At 44.1% G+C, this 21,336-nt stretch overlaps 1 protein-coding gene across 1 annotated transcript in view; it reads right to left on the bottom strand.

Moving 5' to 3' along the window:
- The window catches only part of cbarpa (CACN subunit beta associated regulatory protein a), a 37,894-nt gene extending 17,339 nt beyond the window's left edge, over positions 1-20,555 (bottom strand). Inside the window, exons 1-3 of the mRNA XM_072668634.1 lie at positions 20,493-20,555; positions 10,537-10,608; positions 677-822 (exon numbers count right to left, since the gene is read on the bottom strand). Coding sequence (XP_072524735.1) covers positions 677-822; positions 10,537-10,584 — 194 coding nt within the window. The 5' untranslated portion in view covers positions 10,585-10,608; positions 20,493-20,555. The remainder of the gene's footprint in view (positions 1-676; positions 823-10,536; positions 10,609-20,492) is intronic.
- Between the last annotated feature and the right edge of the window lie 781 nt (positions 20,556-21,336).

Below are 21,336 nucleotides of genomic sequence, written 5' to 3'. Positions count from 1 at the left end.
TTGGCTTGGCTCTCTCTCTCCTTTGTGTGTGTGTGTGTGTGTGTGTGTGTGTGTGTGTGTGCTCAGGCTAGTGCTCAGGCTTATTCACCCATAGATGAGAGCAATATTACAGAGTTTGTTCCCTTTGCAGTCCATCGCATTTTCTCATAGAGCCGTTACGGGAATGTGAGAACCATCTACTGTTCCACCTCCTCCACCATTCCTCTAAACTGGTCTCCCAGCGTCCCAGAGCAGGACAATTTAAGAGAAACCATTCTTTACAGGAAGGTGTTTTGCGCTGGAAAGTAAAATCAGATCTCATCTGGTCACGCTGGAGAAGCATTTTAATGACAAGTGTAAACAGAATCCGGTCAAAGTAGATCCAGATACTAAGCCAGGTGTAAACAGGCCCTATGTGGAGGTTCTGTAAATCTCTAAAGCCTTTATATCAAGCATCACGTTAAAAGCCAGTTAAAAGACAGTCACATACACTATATGGACAAAAGTATCTGGACACCTGCTCATTCAACATTTCTTCCAAAATTAAGGGTGTTAAAAAAGAGCTTATCCTGCTTTTGTTGGAGTAACTGTCTCTACTGATATAAGCTGGTATGAAATGTTAACAGAATGTAGAGACAAAGGGCATTAATAGCTGTAAACTAAGGGTTAATATTGAGACCAGGGTAGGTGTGGTCACCTGGAGTAGCGGCGTCCACTCTGGCAGCAGCGATGACAAAAGATGAGGAGAACGGAGAGCAGGACCAGCGTTCCTCCAGCAAACACACACAGCATCACCAGCAGCAGCACATAGCTGTCTTGCCTGCCTGACGCCACCGGCACGTCCTGCTCACACACACACACACACACACACACACACACACACACACGAGTAAAAAAGAAACCATGATGTATGATATACATACATTTATACACACAGGGTGTACAAAGGGTGTAGCAACTCTGTATCTACCTTTTTCATACCATTATATCCTCTATTAGGGGGGTCTTACCGAACTAGCTTGACTAGTTAAGCAAAGGCTAACTAGCCACTATGCTTTGCTTAACTAGCCCTGCTACAGCTCCACCATCAGACAGCCCAGTGCAGCTGCTGTTGATTAGCTGCTGAGCTACTGATGCAAGCGCTGGCAAAAAAAACTGGTGTCTAAGAGAGCGAAGTCAAGCGACTGGTGTTGGGAGTAACAGAAAGGATAAATCAGAGACCGGTTCTGCTGGGTTTGGACTTGTAGCTGGCTATCTAGACTTAGATTAAGTTAGCTAGCAGGCTAAACACCACAGCACAGGCCATGGTCCAGCTGACTGAGGCTAAAATCACAGGTTTAGAGGATAAGGTCTCATATCTGAGAGCACAGAGTCGGGTGAATGGTCTTTTAGGAGTGTGGGGACTGCTTCATCTTTGCTCTGTCTTTAAGTCGAACTCAGCGTCGCTAAACATGCAACAACAGTGGGCTTGTTTTTTCCCCCACCTGTTTTGAGAGTGAGAGTGGCATCAACAATCAGTGAGCCCCCACAGCATCCTCACCCTGTGGCTCTCTTAAATGCACATGGGGGAATGGGCCTATTTGGCCGTGTACTAGATAGACACAGAACAGAAGTCTGACACGTCAGACACCTCGTAATTCTGAAATACTGACAACATTTTTAAATACCACCCAAGCCTAGCTGTCAGGATTTGATTGCATTCGGTTGCTGATGTTGGATGATGGGATCCGAATCCCAAACCCCACCCCTCTAACTCATCTCAAAGATACTGGATGGAGCTCCATCACTCCAGAGAAAGCATGATCCACTGCTCCATAGCCTAATGCTGGGGGGCTTTATACCTTTGGTGACCTAAGAGAGGCTCATGTGCGATCTTCATCCAATTGCTAGTGCTCTACTACAGAGGTTACACAAGCTGTGTGTGGGGGCCTCTTAAAGTGGCTGAACACACTCATTAGAAAGCGGTGTCTGGACACTTTCGGACACTGACGGATTTTGAAAAAAGGCTGCACAAGCATAAAACCAGTAGATTAAAAACGATGAATCGTCCACAAACCCGCAACCTCCACCCGCAGTTCCCACTGCTGACCTCGATACAGAAGAACAGAACATCATGCAGTTCCAGCCTATCAGTGTTTACCCAACTTGTATCCTGTGGCCGCACATACCAGGCTGTGTGTGTGGTAGCACATTCCAGGTACAGATCTGAGTAAATGTGTGTGTGTGTGTGTGAGAAAGTAAGAGAGAGACAGAGAGAGAGAAGTGTGCATGGTTCAGAGGGCTAGGCAGGCTGGGGGAAGCACATGCAGCTGTGTGATGGAAAGGTGGCAGCCCACATGTGGCCCTGGCAGCAGCCGCAGTGTTAGCGGCAGTGAAGACTGAGGTTGGAGGGGGAAGCGGGCACTGACCCAAGCCTGAAGCTCCAAAACACAGAGCTGCGGTGACACACGCCCATACACAAGCCTAGACTATAATCAGTATAAGAGCTGTGGTGAAATTATGGTCAGTCTCTGGGAAAGAAGATCATAAGGAATAGCATATCTGAGCAGCAACCAGTTGAAGAGAACTTCATTTACACAAACTTTCCCTCCTTAACTCAGATGTAGCCAACAAAGACTGCTATTTCAGTTTTCCACTGGCGCTGAGAGGCTAATGTAGACAAAAAAAAAATGGACAAAATATTGGGACACCTGCTCATTCATGGTTTCTTCTGAAAGCAAGGGTATTAAAAAGAGTAACTGTCTCTACTGATCAGGGAAGGCTTTACACCAGACAACATTAACATTTTTAAATTCCACCCAAGCTTAGTTGTCAGGATTTGATTGCATTCGGTTGCATGAGCATTAGCAAGGTCAGGTACTGATGTTGGAAGATGGGTTCCGAATCCCAAACCCCACTCTAACTCATCTCAAAGGTCCCAGATGGAGCTTCATCACTCCAGAGAAAGCATGATCCACTGCTCCATAGCCTAATGCTGGGGGGCTTTATACCTTTGGTGATTTAAGTGAGGCTCATGTGCAATCTCATTCAATTGCTGCTGCTTTTCTATAGAGGTTACACAAGCTGTGTGTGGGGGCATCCTAAAGTGGCTGAACACGCTCATTAGAAAGTGGTGTCTGGATACTTTTGGACACTGACGGATTTTGAAAAAAGGCCACAGAAGCATAAAATCAGTAGATTAAAAATGAATCGTCTCCAATGCTCTGTCTGTTGTCTGCAGAGTTCCAAACCTGCTGTTATAGCTGCAAGAGGGGAACCAACTTCATATTGTGGCCAGTTAGTTCCATTAGAGCCCCCCAGCACCTCTACTTTTACACTCACGCCATTCTGTCTAGAAGCGTCACATGGAGGCAAACACCAACTTTTCTATTTATTTGCCATTTGTCTTCTGTTATTAACACAAAACACAATTTCTATTGTAGGGTCAATGAAATTGATGTTAATTATAAGATTAATGCAGTTAATGAAGTGTAGGCCTATGTACAGGGTTTATAGAGTTCATAGCCACTACAATAGTCATTATGAAATATGATGTCCACAATAACCAGAATAATTCTTATCATATCATGCTTATTGTAACAATACTACTTGTTAAAGATAGGAGCTGGCAAAAGCCAGTGGAAACACATGGAAATGATTCAAGTCGTTCTGTGTTGACAGACGCTTCAAACCGCACTGTACCTACTGTGACCTGCCAGAGCCCAATGTCCACTTCTAATCACTCGTGAGTTACCGAGCACTACAAAGGACTCTCAATCAGCCTGCCGCAAACGTTCCACTGTAAACGCTCAAGTGTTACATCCTTCTTTAAACAACTTAAGCACTGTACAAAGTGCTCTCCCAAGCAGTTCATTAAACACAGTCCATTACAGGTGTTATTCCAGTTCAAATGAAGTGTTACTCAACTGAGTGCAATGTCAAATTTCCACTGAACTGCTGTTAAAATGACCGTGTTACGTAGTTCATTTTGGGACTGAATCATTTCACGACCAACACATAACTGTCCTGTTTAATAGGCAAGAGCAGCCTTCAAGCATAATGGCAGATTCATGTTCGGTTTTATAACAAGGCCAAATTCCACAAAATGTTCTGCTCTGCTTTCACTTCTTTAGAATACCATCTTTACCTGTACTGAAAGAAAAAACAGAAAACAGTGACTTAAAGCTCACTTTTAAAATAAGTCACGGGCAGCTGCGGAATTCTTTTGAAATTTCTGCAGAACAGCTCATGAATTGTACAGGGAAGAGTGTTTGCAAATTACACCTTAAATCTGTATAATTACTCCTTTACAGGCAGAATGTTTGCAGGAACCTGGTACCAGGGCAGTGCTGTGGCAAGAGGCTTCACTGGTTCTTCCCAGCTGGCCACTCTGGTTGAATGTAGGTCATGATGTTGGGTGTTCGTATTCTGAAGTTTGTATTTTAAACACGTCTAATGTCAGCGTCAATTTCTCATAGAACAGTGGCGACAGCTAGCGTTAATATTTTGTTGGTTCTAAGATGTGATGCTAAGTAGTGCCAAGTCCCAATGCAACGTGGAGATGAAACGTGGCTGGGTCTTTCAGCATGACAATGATCCCAAGCACACTGCCAGGGCAACAAAGGTGTGGCTTCGTAAGAAGCATTTCAAGGTCCTGGAGTGGCCTAGCCAGTCTCCAGATCTCAACCTCATAGAAAACCTTTGGAGGGAGTTGAAAGTCTGTGTTGCCCGCTGACAGCCCCAAAACATCACAGATCTGCATGGAGAAAGGTTATATAACAAAGTATTGAGATGAACTTTTGTTATTGACCAAATACTTATTTTCCACCATTATTTGCAAATAAATTCTTTAAAAATCAGACAATGTGATTTTCTGAATATTTTTTTCTCATTTTGTCTCTCATAGTTGAGGTCTACCTATGATTACAGGCCTCTCTCATCTTTTTAAGTGGGAGAACTTGCACAGTTGGTGACTGACTAAATACTTTTTTCCCCACTGTACTTACATACACTACCAACATTAGCTCTGGAGACCAGAATGCAATGTCTGCTAAGCAACGTTATTTTAACGTCTACTTAACGAGACATTATTACACATTGATATGTTGTGGGTTTTAAGTCATGGGCCCTATCTTACACTCTGCCAATATATCTACGCTGATGGGTGTGGTGGTCTCGAAATGAGGCTATCTTGGCAGTGAATTGTCAACACAGACCTGTGCCCAACACACGTACACCCCCGCTTGTTAAGCTTGTTTCTTTTCCGATTCTTTATTAACAATTCAGTTTAACTCATTCATTTCTCCATCACTGAAGTAAATGAAACACTTAAAAATAAATCAATATTACAGGAACCACGGCACCATTGAAATAGCAGTCCGCCAAAGTCAGACCTGGCGGTCATTCCCTTCTTAAAGGGAATGGCGAGTGACACGCAGACCAAAACAGACTTTCTACATGCCTTTTGCGCGTTTCGAGCCGTGCAAGGCATACTTTTGCAATCAATACGATAGCAAAGACACACTGACAAGCCCTGAATCAAGCTGCATAGTGCACTAAAATAGGGCCCATGGTGTCAGGTCAACGTCTGCCTAACACTGGGGCTTGATGTCAACGTAGCGTTTGTTTCTGAGGGATATGCGACTTTAACTTCCAACCAAAATTCAACATCTGTACAATGTTAGATGTCAACATTTGATGTCAAACCAACGTTGGGGTTTGCTCCACTTCATCTAATTAAACAGCACTGACTACACTTTCTTTAATGAAATGAGCAGCTGGTCAATTAATCCCGATTTCGATCAAATATAGTCATATTGTCCACCCCTAAGTTTAGGTTTTTGGACATCTTGCTTGAGCTTTCTATCTTTTTTGTTTCATGGTAGCGGGCAGTTATCAAAGCATTTTACTTTACTACTTTCATTTCATGACTATGTTCATGACAAATAAATACTAATAAATTTGCCTTTGATTATAAATTACACTGAAACAGTAGAGAAACTAGGTTGAAAACCGAACACTACTTATAAAACAACTAGTGCCCTAATTCCTCACCACGTAAACTCTTCCGTAATAATGGGTTCGAGGTGCTACACATCCTGACGGCACTAAAAAGTACAATTAAGTTTGCGTGAGGTGGTTGATTAATACGTTCTGGCTGGTAAGTCTGAGCCTCTGGTCCATAATCAAAACGGCAATGAGATACTTAATTCAATTTTCGGAGCTCATTTGAATGGAAAACGAGGGCAGCGCCTACTAAAATTAGCTGCAGAATAAGGGGCTTTCATTTGGAAGATGCTGTCACCAGCAGTGCCAAGGAGCCAAGCCAGAAACGTCAGCACTCAATGCTCCTTTTCATCTTCTCAAAGATGTGAGTGTGGGTGTTTGTGTGTAAATATATGTGTGTTTGAGTGTGTGAGTGTGTACCCTGCTGTCGTTTGGTGCAGAGAATAACCTCAATCTACCGTCAGCTTCAAGCACAGCAAAGTGAAGCTCATGCTTGGATTTTAAGATTGCAGGCAAGTGTTTATCTACTGTCGAGGGAAGGCCTTTTCCTAGATTTTTACTGGAGCATTGCTGTGAGGATTTGATTGCATGATTGCATTCAGCGATAACCGCCTTAGTGAGGTCAGGATGTTGGATGATTTTCACCCCACCTCATCTCCAACTCCCCAACTCCAGAGAATAATGGGGGGCTTTATACCACTTTAGCCCATGACTGGCATTAGGCATAGTTCCAATAGGCTCATGTTCATCTGCTCTAGAGATTCCTACTCCATTAGCAATACCAATACAGGGACTAGACAAGCTGTGTGTGTGTATTTGCACATGTGTGTCAGCACTCATTAAAAGGGGTGTCCACAAACATTCTGACATATAGTGTATCTCTTCAGATCTACCCTTTAAGTCACATTTTTATTAATGATTCCATACAATTCTGTGTGTGTGTGTGTGAGAGAGAGAGAGAGAGAGAGAGAATATGTCCGAGGAGAAGCTGCTGACGTGCATGTGTGTTACTATGCTAAGTCACACAATGTGCTCGTTCTACGCATCATACATGCAGCAATTATCTTCCCCTTCCAGCCACAGAAGTGTTCAAGGACCTTACACTCCACCTACAGCTGATCTGATCTGAATGAGAAGCAGAAGTGAATGGCCTGTTCTGCAGCAAGAAGCCTTGTTCCTGATGTGAGGTGAAAGTACTCCACTCCACACTCGCAGTCTTAAGCACACGGGACAGTCTCCAGGCAACAGCCATTCCCTCTGGACTCCCAGCCCTTATTACAGCACACATACAAACACACAGCATATAGGCCAGCATATAACCCAGAATACAGCCCAGCATATAGCTCAGCTAACACATGCAGAGCCTCATGTAGGAGTATGTGAAACCTGCAGTGTGTGCTAAAAATTAGCAGTGCAGTCGGCTCCAACTAACCTCTGAAGTAATGCATCAGTCTGTAGTCGGTGTCATGCCCATATTAGGAACTCCGGGTCCGAGGTGGTTTTGTCTTCGCAAATAATGAATGGAATTTATGTTTTTCACAAATTGCTCACTACCCTCTATTGTGGTCTTTCAAATCCTCAATGTTCCGTGCTGTTTACGTCTTAATGACTAAATTGGAAAGAAAATAAAAATGTGAAATAAGTAGAAATGTGGAACAGACCACAGTAAATTAGTCCGTATTCATCATCCCAAACACATATAGGTCAATAGGTCACCTTCTATCTCGATCAGGGAGCACAATTAGCCTCTCTCTCTCTCTCTGGGAGGGTAGGATGGCTCTCCCTCTCCCTCCATCACTCAGTAAGATGCTAGTCAGTGTGGCCGTCCGTTAGCTGATATAACAGATTAGCGATTAGTGTTCTCCTCCAAGCGTGTTGAGCTCATAGTGTTAAATTAGCGACAGTTCAAAAAGAAGCAGCTGGCTGGAGAAAGCACCTTTCCAACACTGCTAGCATTGTGTGATGGGGGATTCCTAGCTACTGTGGAAAATATTTGGGGGGGGGGCACCCAGTAATAACGATATTATTACGATATAAGATCCTAAAAGATCCAAAATTCTTGGTGTGGCTGGCTGGCTTCATCTGACATCACATACTGGCCTTCATCCTCCCAGCACTGGTAGCATTGCAAGATGAGGGAGTCCTAACTAGTGGGTGGAAACTGAAATACCCACTAAATCACTGAATTGGGAAGAAATTGGGAGAGAAAACGGCACTTAGCACAGAGATAACTCTAAGCTAGCTCTAAGAACCTCCCTGCTACCATGTTTTACTTACAAACATGTCAAGTATTTGTTAAACCCATTACATATCTGGTGATTTTTACTTATTTTGTCAAAATTGAATCAAATTAATTATTCATTTTAAATAATTCCTATTATTTAAGCTATTTTGTCAAATTAAGTGATACAAGTATGAAATAACAGAATATTTGGGAGGAGAACCAGGCCTGAATCTCCTCCTCCTCTCAATCAAACATCCTTTCAATTCCATCTCTACCTTCCATGTTAACGTTTTCACACCCCACTACCACCCCGTCACGTCTCTTTAACTCTGTATGTTTTACTCTATGTTTTTACTACGATTTTCCTCAGACTGCAGAGTCTCCTCCTACACTATCTCAGCTGATAGCACACTGGCAAATGGCCTATTCAGATGCTCATGCTCTCCCTGATACCATCGTTTCATGGATCCAATCCCTGGAATCTGCATGACAGTGTTAGACTGTGACAGGGCACAAGATTTCAAGATTTGCTCATACTGATCTCTTTCTGGACCAAAAACCGACATCCACTGCTTAAAAAATGGCACGCTTTAAGTGTCTACAGTATACAAGTAATGATGTTTCCAGTCCGATCTGAGTGACCACCAATCTGTCCACCTTTTGACCCTACATACATACTGTATACCAGGTATGAGCAGTGCTCTACAGCTCCTGACAACCTGGTGGTGGGGTTAGGGTGGGTGGTTTTACAGCAGGCGTAGAACACAAATGTGCGCTGGCCCTCCGGAAACGGATTGTGGTAATCTGCACTCAAGGATTTGGGAACGGCAAATCTATTGTTATGAAAGGATAAGAATTAATGTTATTTCAGCCCCGTTACAATATTTTATAGTACGACATTCAAAATCCAAGGCAATCTTATTTCATATCTCCAGGATGAGATCATCGGATCTCCCGGCCATCATCGGCTGCGGCAAAATGTGCTATTGAATGATAGCACTCCTTGAATTCAGCTGCGTTTGTGACTGACGTAGATAACGGTTCCGTCAGGCGCCCTTGGGCGAGCGGAGCGAAAGAACAACAAAAGGAAAAGACGTCGGCAAATGGAGGCCGAGGAATTCTTCCAGGCCATTTTCTAGCGCTTTCAGCTGCACTGCCTTGGAGAGATGCAGCTCCATGCAGCATCAAAAGACTTTGAAAGCAGGGAGTGGGGTAGAATAGAGATGGGATGGGTGGGTACTGGGGGGGGGTGTTTCTCAGATGCAGGCAAAGTGCTTAGTATGGACTTTTCTTTGAGGCTGCAATAGCTGTTGCTCGTATTTACGTAAGGCAGGTTCAGCATGCATAAGGGAACGGAGATTCTAAGAGCATCAGCTGGGATGTAGGCAGGACTAGGCTAGTTATGTAGGCAACATTTAGTCCAGTCGTTCGGCCATGACACTTCACATCCGTGTTCGTAAGACAGGAAGCTCAGATAGGATTTTTGCCAGACCTGATCTCAGCAGGACAGATTTCAGGCCGAAAAACTCTGAAATTGAAAACAGCTTCAATTCCAAATTCAAATCTGATTCTATAAGGATCTCTTGATATTAAGGTGAAAGTGAGGTACTGAGGTAGTGAGGCCAGAGTGTGGACGCCTGCATTGTTACCACAACAACTAGCGTAGATTTGGTGGTAAGCACCATAACAAGTCCGATTTGAGCACTTGCAGCTTCCAGTGTGAACGCTTAGTCAAAAAACTGGATTTAAGAAATTTGTCCAGCAGTGTGAACAAAGGTCCCAATTAAGAAACGTTTAGTTAAAAGTCTACAATCTTCACAGGGTCCTGTCTCCTCAGGGCCATTGGAACTGTTCTAATCCATGATTTGCTTTTTGCCTGGGTTGACAATGAGCTCTGCAGGGAGGCAGATGTCCAGAAGAAAGGTTCTTAATCTTACTGCTCTAGATCAGTTGTTACCAAACTTTGGTCCCTTAAAAGGTTCTTTTAGGGAACTCCAAAGAAGCCTGGCCCCTTAATTTTGCTAGTGGTTCTTGGCATGAACATATGGTTTGGAAAAAGGTTCTTCACACCCACACATCCAGTTTACACAATGTTCCTGAGAAAACCATCAATGAGAAAGTCCTTTAGGAAACCCAATGTGGTTTAGGTTACGTTTAAGATCTTACTACATTAAACTGTAAAAAGGTTCTTCACACTATCCTACTTACAAATAATCCCTGAAAGGTGATCCGTCTACGGCTTCAGAGAGTGTATTAAGCTAGTAAAGAACATGTGCCTCCTGAGTTAAAGTGAGTGTGACTTGAAAACTACAGCTCCTATGTGAGGTGTGAAGGCGTGGGGTACTCACGGTGGCGTTCTCCGTGAGGCTGGTCAGCAGAGGCAGCTCATCGCTCATGGTCGTGGCAGGGGTGTGCGCTTCCTGCACGGGGAAAGACGCGAATATGACAGGCAATCAGATAGACGTCTGCTTTTCATTCGTCAAGAAGACAACCCCCCCACCCCCCCCAGCCCCCACCCGCCCGCTCCGCTGACTCGGCTAAACCGCAGCCGGCCGCTTCACAGCCACTTGGCTCTGATTTTTGCTTCTTCCTCTTCTATCAGCCCCCCACCCCTCCACCCCACCACCCCACCCGGCTGTTGGCTCACCGACATGGGCGGCTAGAGGTGCCAGAACATCTGAGCTGTCAGCGCGGGGCTCTATGGCCAGCATGTTTTTCCTTTGCTCAAAAAGGCCGACAAACCAAAGACCTTGGAAATTCTTCCTTTACAGCTCGGTGCCCAACAAGCAGGAATACAGAGTTTGAGAAAATTGATAATGATGAGAACAGGGAACGAGGGAGAAAGCCTCTGAGAGAGAAGCTTAGTTAGCAGAAGCAGAAAAGGGAAGACAAAACATTCCTTGAGGAGATCCAGCACGTCCTGGAGGGTCCAATCAACTCCCTTCTATTCTTATCATTTGTTTTTCTTACAGAGCTGATTGAGCATCAGAAGATCAGATGTGTTTGTTTTACTATTTTTATGAGAACCAAATCTCTCTATGGCAGTGGAAACGTGAGCCTTTTTCAGGGACACTTTGCTGGCCCCATAAGACGATAATCATAAATCATAAATCATATGAAATAACGAAGGAACAAATGCCTGAAGCCCCTCCTCCCAAATCTAACATCCCATAAATTCCATCTCTACTATCTCTATCTCTGTGCAGACCTCCACCACCCCGTCTCCTCCCTATTTATCCTGTCATCTATCATTCCTGGCTCCACTTATCAGACGGGGGACTGGCTTTCTACCACAAAGCAGAAGCCACCTGAACTCCAGCCCAATGTCCTCAGAGTCTCCCCTCCCCACCCCCGTCTCTTATAGTCTTCTCCCAGATCATCATAAGCTGAAGTCATGGTCTGTTTGTTTTTTACAGATTTAATTTGGAAAAACTAAGAGAATATAAAGGTTTACAGCTGGTTACATGGGGGGGGGGGGGTAGCATAGCCTTGCTCTGATGCAGAGGTGGTCTCAGGTGAGGTCTATATGTGTGTGTTTCACTAGTTTGTGCTAGGTGTATTGTAGGACAAGGAACAAACTCTCCAGCTTCACCTGTGCCCAATTCCACTTGTGGCCACCAGAACCAGGGTGATGCCCCACCGCCTTTAGGCCACCAATTTCAGACTTCTGGCCACTTACATTGAACAGAAAATTGCTAGCTAACATGGTTGGGCAGTAACAGAATACACGTGACAGCGGTACTTTATCAGCGAGCATCACACCATCTGTAAACAAAAAGCTGAAGAGGATGGCTTCTGCAGCAGGGTAACGATCCCAACACACCTTAAGAGGCACAAGCTGGAGGTTTTGCCGTGGCCTTTCCAGTACCCCTACCTAAACCTCAGAAGAGTACTAGAAGCCTTCAGCAATGCTGGTGAGTACTGACCATGCAGGGTGTCCTTTCCCCTTTTAAAGTAGGCAGGAGGCAGGACAAGCTGCACTCTGGGAGAAAGAACCGATTCTCCTCAGCTTTCATCTGTGTGTGTGTGTGTGTGTGTGTGTGTGTGTGTGTGAGAGAGTGTGTGTGTGTGTGTGTGAGCCTCAGTTCTCGCGGCACTCGCTCTGGAGTTGTGTGCTGTGCACTGGACCGTGACCCCGCGGTAAGCAGCCACATCTGTGATGGCACACAGCATGCGACCTCAACACACACACACACTCACACACACCACTGCTAACAAACAAAAGCACATACACACACACACAGATTAACTACGGCAGCACTCACACACTGTGTGGCCGTAACCCCTGGTTATGGCGGTACTTCCTTACTGTGTGCAGTAATGTTAAGGCCTGGCTCTAGACTAGGGTGTAACAACACACACACACACACACACACACACACACACACACACACACTAAAATCACAAGTGTTTGGTTAATTCCTTCACAGCCTGTCTGAACAGAGTGTAACTTTAATTCATGCCTGTAGGAGTTCATTTAACACTGCTGATTTAGCCACACACACACTCTCTCTCTCTCTCTCTCTCTCTCACTCACACACACACACACACACACACACACACACACACACACACACCCACACCCACACACCCACACACACACTAAACAGAAGAAAACAAAGCTCTGTGCTAAAAAAGCACTTCACAGCTCACCTGTCCCGATTACACTCTTCTTATTTTCTGCATCTCTAACAGAAACCCCCACACACTTCTCTCTACTGGCATCTGTCTCCACCATTCTTGCTCTTTCTCTCCATCTGCCTCCCACTCCCTCCTTCCCTCTTTAGCTCCATTTCGCTCTCACTCAATGGAGATGCTGGGTTAACTGCACTTCACTGAAATCTCTAAAGTGAGGGGATGTACCAATATGGAAGCTGAGGGCTGATGCCAATGTCCGTGCCACTGTATCAAAAAAAATCCAGTGACCTGGACCTTAATTAGTATTACAGACTAAGGCTCATTAATTCATAAAATAAAAAACTGTAATTTAGAGCTTGACTGTTTATTCAAATATAATCATATTTTAAATACATCATTTTCAGGAATATGACAGAACTGCAGTAAAACAGCAACGGCCTCCAAAGCTTTCCACTGCAGGGCCAAATGGTCGCTAAGGCCGTTGGACCGGCTGCGGCTTCTCTTCCCATTTGCTGTGCTGCTAAATCTGGAGCAGGAAGTGCACGGCACCTCATAATCATTATGTAACAGTTGAAGTAACTACAAGGGTAAAGCTAATGCTAACTAACTCGCTGAAGCCGTAATTCATCTGTCAGAATCGTGCACTCTGCCTGTTAAGAACCCTGCCGTGGAAAGGATACCATAGTTGTGTGTCTTAAAGCAACATTATGGGAGACCTGTCATTTTGTGCTCCTGGGCTCCCCCTACAGTCAGAAAGGACACGCTTAACACATGCATTTTGTGACAAGCTGAGAGATACGAAGCCATCACTGAAGTGAAAGAAGCAAGTGGGTTGAGGTGGTAACATCACTGAGTAACATCACAGGATATTACATGATGTCCTGCCAGCTTTACTACAGTTACTTGGTGCACATAGAGGCGCTACCCTTTTTTAAGGTAAAAATGCTACATTGTGTTGCGCAGTGATTTATTAGGTGTACATAGAGGCCCCAGGGCCACTGTAAAGCCACACAGCCACTTAGCGAAACCATTTAGCTAACATATTCTGTTCTTCCAGCGTCACTAAATACAATTAAATAATGTCTGATACAGGCTGACTGATTTGAGGTCATCATGGCTGTGATGTCATAACCATGGACCATTTGGACCTGACCACAGTTTAGCTTACACAGTTTAGCTAAAATCCTGCAGAGAGTTGCTTTCCGAATGAGGAGCATTACTAGGTGAGAGTGAGGTCAAAGCAGAGGTCATTTACATATCTCGGCCTAAAAGGCACAGCAGCAAAAAAGTTAGTTTGATATGTTGAGGGTGGAGAATGACCATCAGAAAGGACCTTAGCATTGCTTCCATCAAGTGTTCAAATCTCTCTATAGATAAAATCAATCCCCTGCAAGACAACAGCAACAAGAAACACTAAGCTCCTACTGGTCATCTGAAACACCACAGATCAGCACTGCGGCCGGGAACGCAGGATGCGGTTTATCCTCCCTGCAGCTGAGACTGCCACCTAACAAATGTGATTCGTCAGGTCCCGACGCATCTTTCATTCATTTCAGTGGTGGGTTGTGACTGGGCTTCAGTATCAATGGGCCGTTATGTAATACACTCGCCTCCCTTTACAGCTGGTGTGTGGAGTGAGAAAGCGCATAAGCTTGAGCCTGAGAGCAAGGGTTTCTTCAGATGTGGTAAAAGTCTACGTACAGATTATGGCAAACCGCTCGGTCTGCGATATCACAGAAGTGTGGTATTTTCAGCGTGGGTACTGGGTGTGTGGATATGCCTATGCTTTACAAACTAGCTATGCAGTTGACTCCAGTAGGGATGCACAGTATAGGCCAAACACATAGTATCATATTGGATGATACTGTATGATATACTGTATGGACAAAAGTATTGGGACACCTGCTCATTCACTGTTCTTCTAAAATCCAGGGTATTAAAAAAAAAAGAGCTGGAAAGGATTTCTACTAGATTTTGGAGGAGCATAGCTGTGAGGACATGATTGCATTCAACGACAAGAGCATTAGTGAGGTCGGGATGTTGGACAATCACCCCCCCCCAACTCATCAACCAACTCCCCAACTCATCCCAAAAGTATTGGATAGAGCACCAACCATCATTTCAGTGAACACAGTTCCACTGCTTCACAGCTCGATGCTGGGGGTCTTTAGACCTCTCAAACCCAAGCCTGGTATTAGACGTGGTGCTCTAGAGAGTCCTATTCTATTGGCAGTACTCCTCTACAGGGACTCGACAAGCTGTGTGTTCCAGTCCAACTAATGAATGACCAGGAGAAAATGTCCATAATTTCCCGCCGGGACAGTGACACGGTCGATGTGGGCGGTGCTTTGTTGTCAGGAACGAATCATAGTGCTTTGACTTTCACACTACAAGAATAATGTGGTCTCTGACCATCGCCGAATGTGTTTGAGGGACTGGATTACAGTGCGTCCTCGAGACACACTGTATCCCGTTCACACCTGTACTTTGTGCTGGCCACTTATGTCCGGATCACCTAGGGTGCATGTTAATGGCAGGTATGAACGGGTCATTTCATATGTGGTTCTAGATCAGGCATCTATCCAAATTGTGGGCATGTGGCATTAATGTGATTTCTCAGATCAGACTTCATGTCTTTTTGCCTGTACGCGCGTGCTTAGTGCAGTCGTCATCATCAGCAAACACCGGCAGGCGACAAAACAAGCATGGAGGCGATGTGCATAAACGCATCAATGGGTGCTTGCATGCTGTTTTAGGGACAGATCTGTTCACATTGGACAGGTCGCTTATATTTATGAATGGGAACCGCTGAGAATCTGATCTGAGCAAAAAATCGGAATTGATAAATGAGGTGTGTAATGTGAACATATTCCAAGGTTTGATTAGGATGCCTTTTTTGATCTAACCAGATCTAATGGCTGGGCCTAAAAGCCTGTTTAGACTTACATATTTCAGAGTTGACTCCACGTCCAATTCTGAGAGCCAACTCCAGTCAACTGAATTTCCCCAATCCCAAAAATCAAGACATAAGGAAGGAGACAAAAGATTTGGTACAAATCTTGAGGGCTCCTGACATATTAACTCAGTTGATCTTCAGATAAGTCAGATAGGATCTATTTGGGGAGCTAACTATAGATGAATGAATTTAGCTAACAGGAGCTAAACCCCTTTGAGAAGGTGGATGTTTCAGCACTGGCAACGCTGTATGAATGTTTCCTGCGACAAATTTGACTTTTTACTTTGTTTTCCGCTCTGTCTAAAGTAAAATACAGCCAATCCAGTGATGTGTGTAATGTGGAACGACACATTTTTCAGACAGTGTCTAGACAGTGACAGCGGAATACCTCCGTTAGCGAGCGAATGCGGGCAAACTTCTCTGAACGTCTCTGTGTGGAAGCTTTGGAGTTGACCTGCGATTCCTGCAAATTCCTGGAGTCAGAGAAGACTCTTTTAAGAATAGACTCCCAGCTGTAGGTAGACCGAGAGCTTGCTTATAAATGTGTCAGGAACAGTGGTCATGTCTGATGAATCAACTCCAAGTAGAACATCCAAAAAATAAAAAATAAAAAGTGAAACCCTAATGGATCACAATGTTAAGGATCTACTCATGAACTGATGAAGCCTAACGGTGAACTGTTTGTGAGCATAGTTAGCCTTTTATTGTAGATGGAAAAAAATATCACCACTTTCCAATAAAAAACATGTATCTCCAAAATGGTGACTTTACAGGAGAAGGCAAAAATGCCCTGAACTTCAATGGAAGTCAATGTAACATAAGTGTTTCGTAATTTAGTAAGTAATTTAGAGCATTTCTATTGGTCCATTCGTACAGAATTATTTACACAGTGTACGGATGAGTTACAGGGTTCAAAACTAAAACATGGACAAAAATGGAGAGTTTTTCATTGGACAGCAGATTCAAACTGTGGTTTGTGAGAGCAGATTTCCTCTCCTTTTATGGTTTTTGCTATCGTATAATAAGCCTACAGCCTCAGTCAGACCTAAAGTGTATCAAATTTTCATGGTGAAAAAGCCGATTCACTTGAATGGCTGAATGGGAACACTGAAATCCCTTCCACTAGCGGCTAATTACTCTTCTATATGAACATAAACCCTGTAAAATTGTAAACCTTGGAAGCTTGAGTCACTAAAAAACAACGGGACAGGTTCTTATTGTGGGCTCTTATTTCTGAGGGGAAAAAAGAATCACCCTACTCATAACTAGCTAGCTATCTGCTCACTGAACTCTACCTCCTCATTAGTATCACATTACCCAAGGGCTGTCTGAACAGGATTCGGAGGCAAGAGGGCACCCAGTCATGCCTGGATGGAAGGTTAGTGATCTGGCCTTCTAGTTTAGTGTGTGAAAATGCTAATGAGTAAAGAGAACACAGTCTCAATATCGTCCACTTCCGCGCAGTGCCCATTTCCGCTCCATATGCGCACGATTACAGCGTTGTTAGTGATGTTTAAATATTGTTTTCAGATGTGATTTGTTGTAAGAATAAAGTTTAAATGTCTGTCTAAGGCAGGAGCTGCAGAAATGCGCACTATGCAGAAGTGGCCGATGTTGGGAAAGACCACTGTTGGAGGACTAACTGCTAGCTTACTTACTAACTAGCTAAAGTTGCATGAAAGTTTAACCATGCAAATCCAGCCTAGGGGGTTAAAAACCCCTCCACCTGAATATCCTTCACACGTCCCATTCATTTATGACCTAGCTCATTACCGAGCATTAACATGTCCCTGTTCTCGCCCCCATGCTTACAATCCCCATTAAGCCCCAATGTAATGGCTTCCGAGCATGTGCAACGTACAGCCGACTCCGCACTGAGCCAGACCCGTTCCTGGCCATTGTGTATTCATGAGGACGGAAAAAAATAAATCTCAACCACTCAGTGAAGCACCTCCAGAGTCCTTCCCATACACACACACACACACACACACACACACTTTCTAGCAAGCACCTTCTTTTGCTACTCCTCGAGAAGGCCTGAGGTGCAGCCTGTGTGAGGAAGAAAACAGGAGGTGTGCATTATCCGGAGTGGAGATGGGTTTTTGGCTTCGGCAGCAGGTGGGAGGAGTACGGATGGTTAAGGCTAGTGGGAGTGTGTTTATGTAACCATGCTTCAGGACTGGAGGAGAGTGAGCTAGGTGCTTTTCCTCTCTTCAACTCTTTGAACGCATGCAGTGGTTCACATCCATCTAAACAGGAAGGTTACGGAGTTTGCAGGCTTAAAGGAATAATTCGGAGTTAGTCAACCTGGTCTCTCGCTGCTGCATCTGTGGCATATGGTCAGTCAGCAGAGACAGTGATGTGGACGAGGTTCTCTGTTTTTGGTGCTTGTTGACTTGAAACGAGCTTATAATAGAAGCCAATGGGTAGGTGATGAAACATCTTCCCATTGGATCCTATTATATGCCTATGCGTGTTTCAGCACCGTCGCAGCAGCTCCTATTATAAGTGTGTTTTGGAGGCAGTGGCTTTTCTGTTGATTTCTAAGCAGAAGGAAATGGGGTTGAAAAATGTGTGATTTTTTTTTAACATCAGCTGCTATTGTGTGATAATTTTGTAACTAATGGACCAAAAAGTTGCAATATAAAATTTCTACACTGACTTACATTAAAGGGTCCATACCATGTTTTTACACTGAGCTTAAAGAATGTTTGTGACATCACAAAAACCAATGTGTTTAGCTCCACCCATTCACATTAAAGGCAGCTGTCTCATAAGTCAGTGTCTTGGAATGCAGCATTGTCATGAAGGTATCTACAACCCAACTGCATTTGAAACTTTAGGACATTGCCAGAAATCCGACCATCAACTGGTGTACCGACAATCAGCTGGTGTAACTATTCCAACCGAAATCTAAAATTCTGCAATTACACTGACAATTACTCCTCAGAAATAAAATACTAAGGAAAAACAATCAATCATAAATAACCTTTATACAGTTTGCTGCTTGCTTCCACCATGTTGCCTTTATGCTCTCCAGGCGAGCTGGCGCTAACCCAGAAGATCATGGGATACCATACGTAAGGCAGCAACGAATTTAACTATGCTGCGTCACAAATCGGCAAGATGAAGGTACCTTAGCAGGCAGAATTTTATACAAACATTCAATCTGGCCATGACCTGGTACCTTACTGCCTATGAATACTGCCTGATTAGGCAGCATTTATTTAGTTTGAGACGCAGCCTTACTGTGTTTCAGCCTGGACTGTGTTTTAAACAAGGGCAGCCAATCAGAACAAAGCTTTTAGGAGAATTTAAAGGCACTGTACTGAAAGTAGGCTGTTTAATCGTATGGAACCAATACAGGCCAGAATTTGTTGAAAGGGTTTTGGTGCATAAAGCTATGAAAAAATCACATATTGTAAAAATAAATAAATAAATAAATGATACCATAGAGGATAAAACATATAAACTATAGGATATGGACCCTTTAAAAGCGACCATTCTGGAGGTACAACGTTGTTTATGGTGGGTTATGGGAAGATCTGAGGAATTACAGTACAGGCATATGTCATTCATCACAAAGCCAGTCCTTTATGGTCGCTTAATAACTTTTATAATTTCTCAGATCTATTTACAGCATTTCCTTTTGACCATTTCAGCTGAAACTGGACTAAGTAAAAGTGCCCCTTTCCCCAATGACCCATAGCTGTGCAGTTCTTCACTTCTCTGCTGTGTCAGCCTTTGGACTGCATTTACACCTTCACAACACGACAGAAGTCTGAAAACTCCTCGCCTGATCCCTCTCACACACACACACACACACACACACACACACACACACACAAGCTCCTTTTGTTCTCCTCTTTCTTCTAATCACCTTCTCTTGCTGCTCTCCTGCCTCAGTCGACTCGCAGCCAGCTGGAACTATCCAGCAACATCTGGCAACCCTGCAGCATTTGTGCTAGAAAGAAACGCACCGAAATGTCACCACACACACTCCTCCGCCGCCGCCCGTGTGTGTGTGTGTATGCATCAGAATTCTGGGGGGCTGCATTGGGCTCGAGGTTTAACCCAAGCCCCGCCATCACGGTCCGGGGGCGAAGCGTTTTTGCAGCGAGGGTGATGCACGACGAGCACACACACACACACACACACGATACACCGCACCAGCGCCACAAACACACATGCACACCGCCATGGCAGCCTGGAGTCTGCCGCCCTGCACGACCGCCAATATCAGCATGGACCCCGTCGGCAGGCTGCGTTAGCGTTATTAGTATGATTATGAAGGACTATGGGTGTGTTTAGGATCGTGCATCATGTCGTTCGCCACATGCAGCATCACTGAGTTGCACGAGCGGTTTTGGGGGGATTTCTGACGCGACACGGGTGGGCTTTTTTTGTGCAGCTTTTTATTAGCAAATCCGTGCAGGGACTTTTAAAATACGACGGATATTTTTAGCATGATGCTAAAAGCATACTGTGGGGGGAAATGAAAAAAGGGAGGGGGGGGGGGGTAACGCAAAAAAAAAAAGAAAGAAAAAGAAAACACCCCCCCAAAATAAATAATATAAAAATAAACTAATAATAAATATATATATATGTTTAACATATGTCAGAAAATAAGACAATAAAAAATATTCATTAAAAAATATATTAAAAACCAGACGAGAACTCGCGAGACGCTGTAAGGGGAGTGTCACTCACCCAGTTCCGCTTCACGCGCTCCGTCCCGCTCTGGCGCCGCGCCGTTTCATTTCCAGCCCCGAAAAAACGGACAAACGGAGTTATGAATGAAACTCAGCCACCGAGAACACACCCACCGGAGGGGGGCGGGGCGAGCGCGGCGATCACATGACGCGGAGGGAGGCGGGGCGAGCGGGATTCCTCGCCATGTGCGTCATCCGGAGCAGGTCACGTGACGGCGTCGTGCAGCGCCGCTCATTCAGGCTGCTGGAGGAAAAGATGAACGAACTGGATGCATTTCATCTAAATATAGACGGACTTAAACCGCAGTGATTTCACAGACCCCCTTATGCTGCGGCTGGGCTGATGATTAATAAGGGTAACCACACTAAAGGTGATTAGCTGCTCTGTTATACAGGTCTTTCTCATAACCTGTTAAAAGGTGAGCAGTAATATTGTAAACACACTGCAGCTAAACAGAGAACTACCTGCTGATACTGGAGCACACAGGCCTATAACTAAGCCTCTACATTATTTAATACATGTGTGATGTTCACAGTGTCTTCTGTCTTCCTGCTGCTGTAATGACCCATCCCCAGTCTCCTTCGGGATTAATAAAGTTCATTAGTTTAATAAGTAAAATATTATTATTATTATTATTCATATCATTTATACATGTGTTTATGATTAAAGTTAATATATATATATATTAATATATATAATAATATATATATAAATAAAATATATAAGTTTATTACTGAGCAGCAGCATGGCCTAAACATCACAGACATTGTTGTTATTATTATTGTTATTGTTATTTGTAGTGTTGGTGATGATAGTAACTCTAGTAATAGTATAATAATAA

Source organism: Salminus brasiliensis, chromosome 23 (genome assembly GCF_030463535.1).
Source record: "Salminus brasiliensis chromosome 23, fSalBra1.hap2, whole genome shotgun sequence".
NCBI lineage: Eukaryota > Metazoa > Chordata > Actinopteri > Characiformes > Bryconidae > Salminus > Salminus brasiliensis.
Note: the sequence above shows the minus strand (reverse complement) of the source record. Positions and strands in the feature narration are given on the sequence as shown.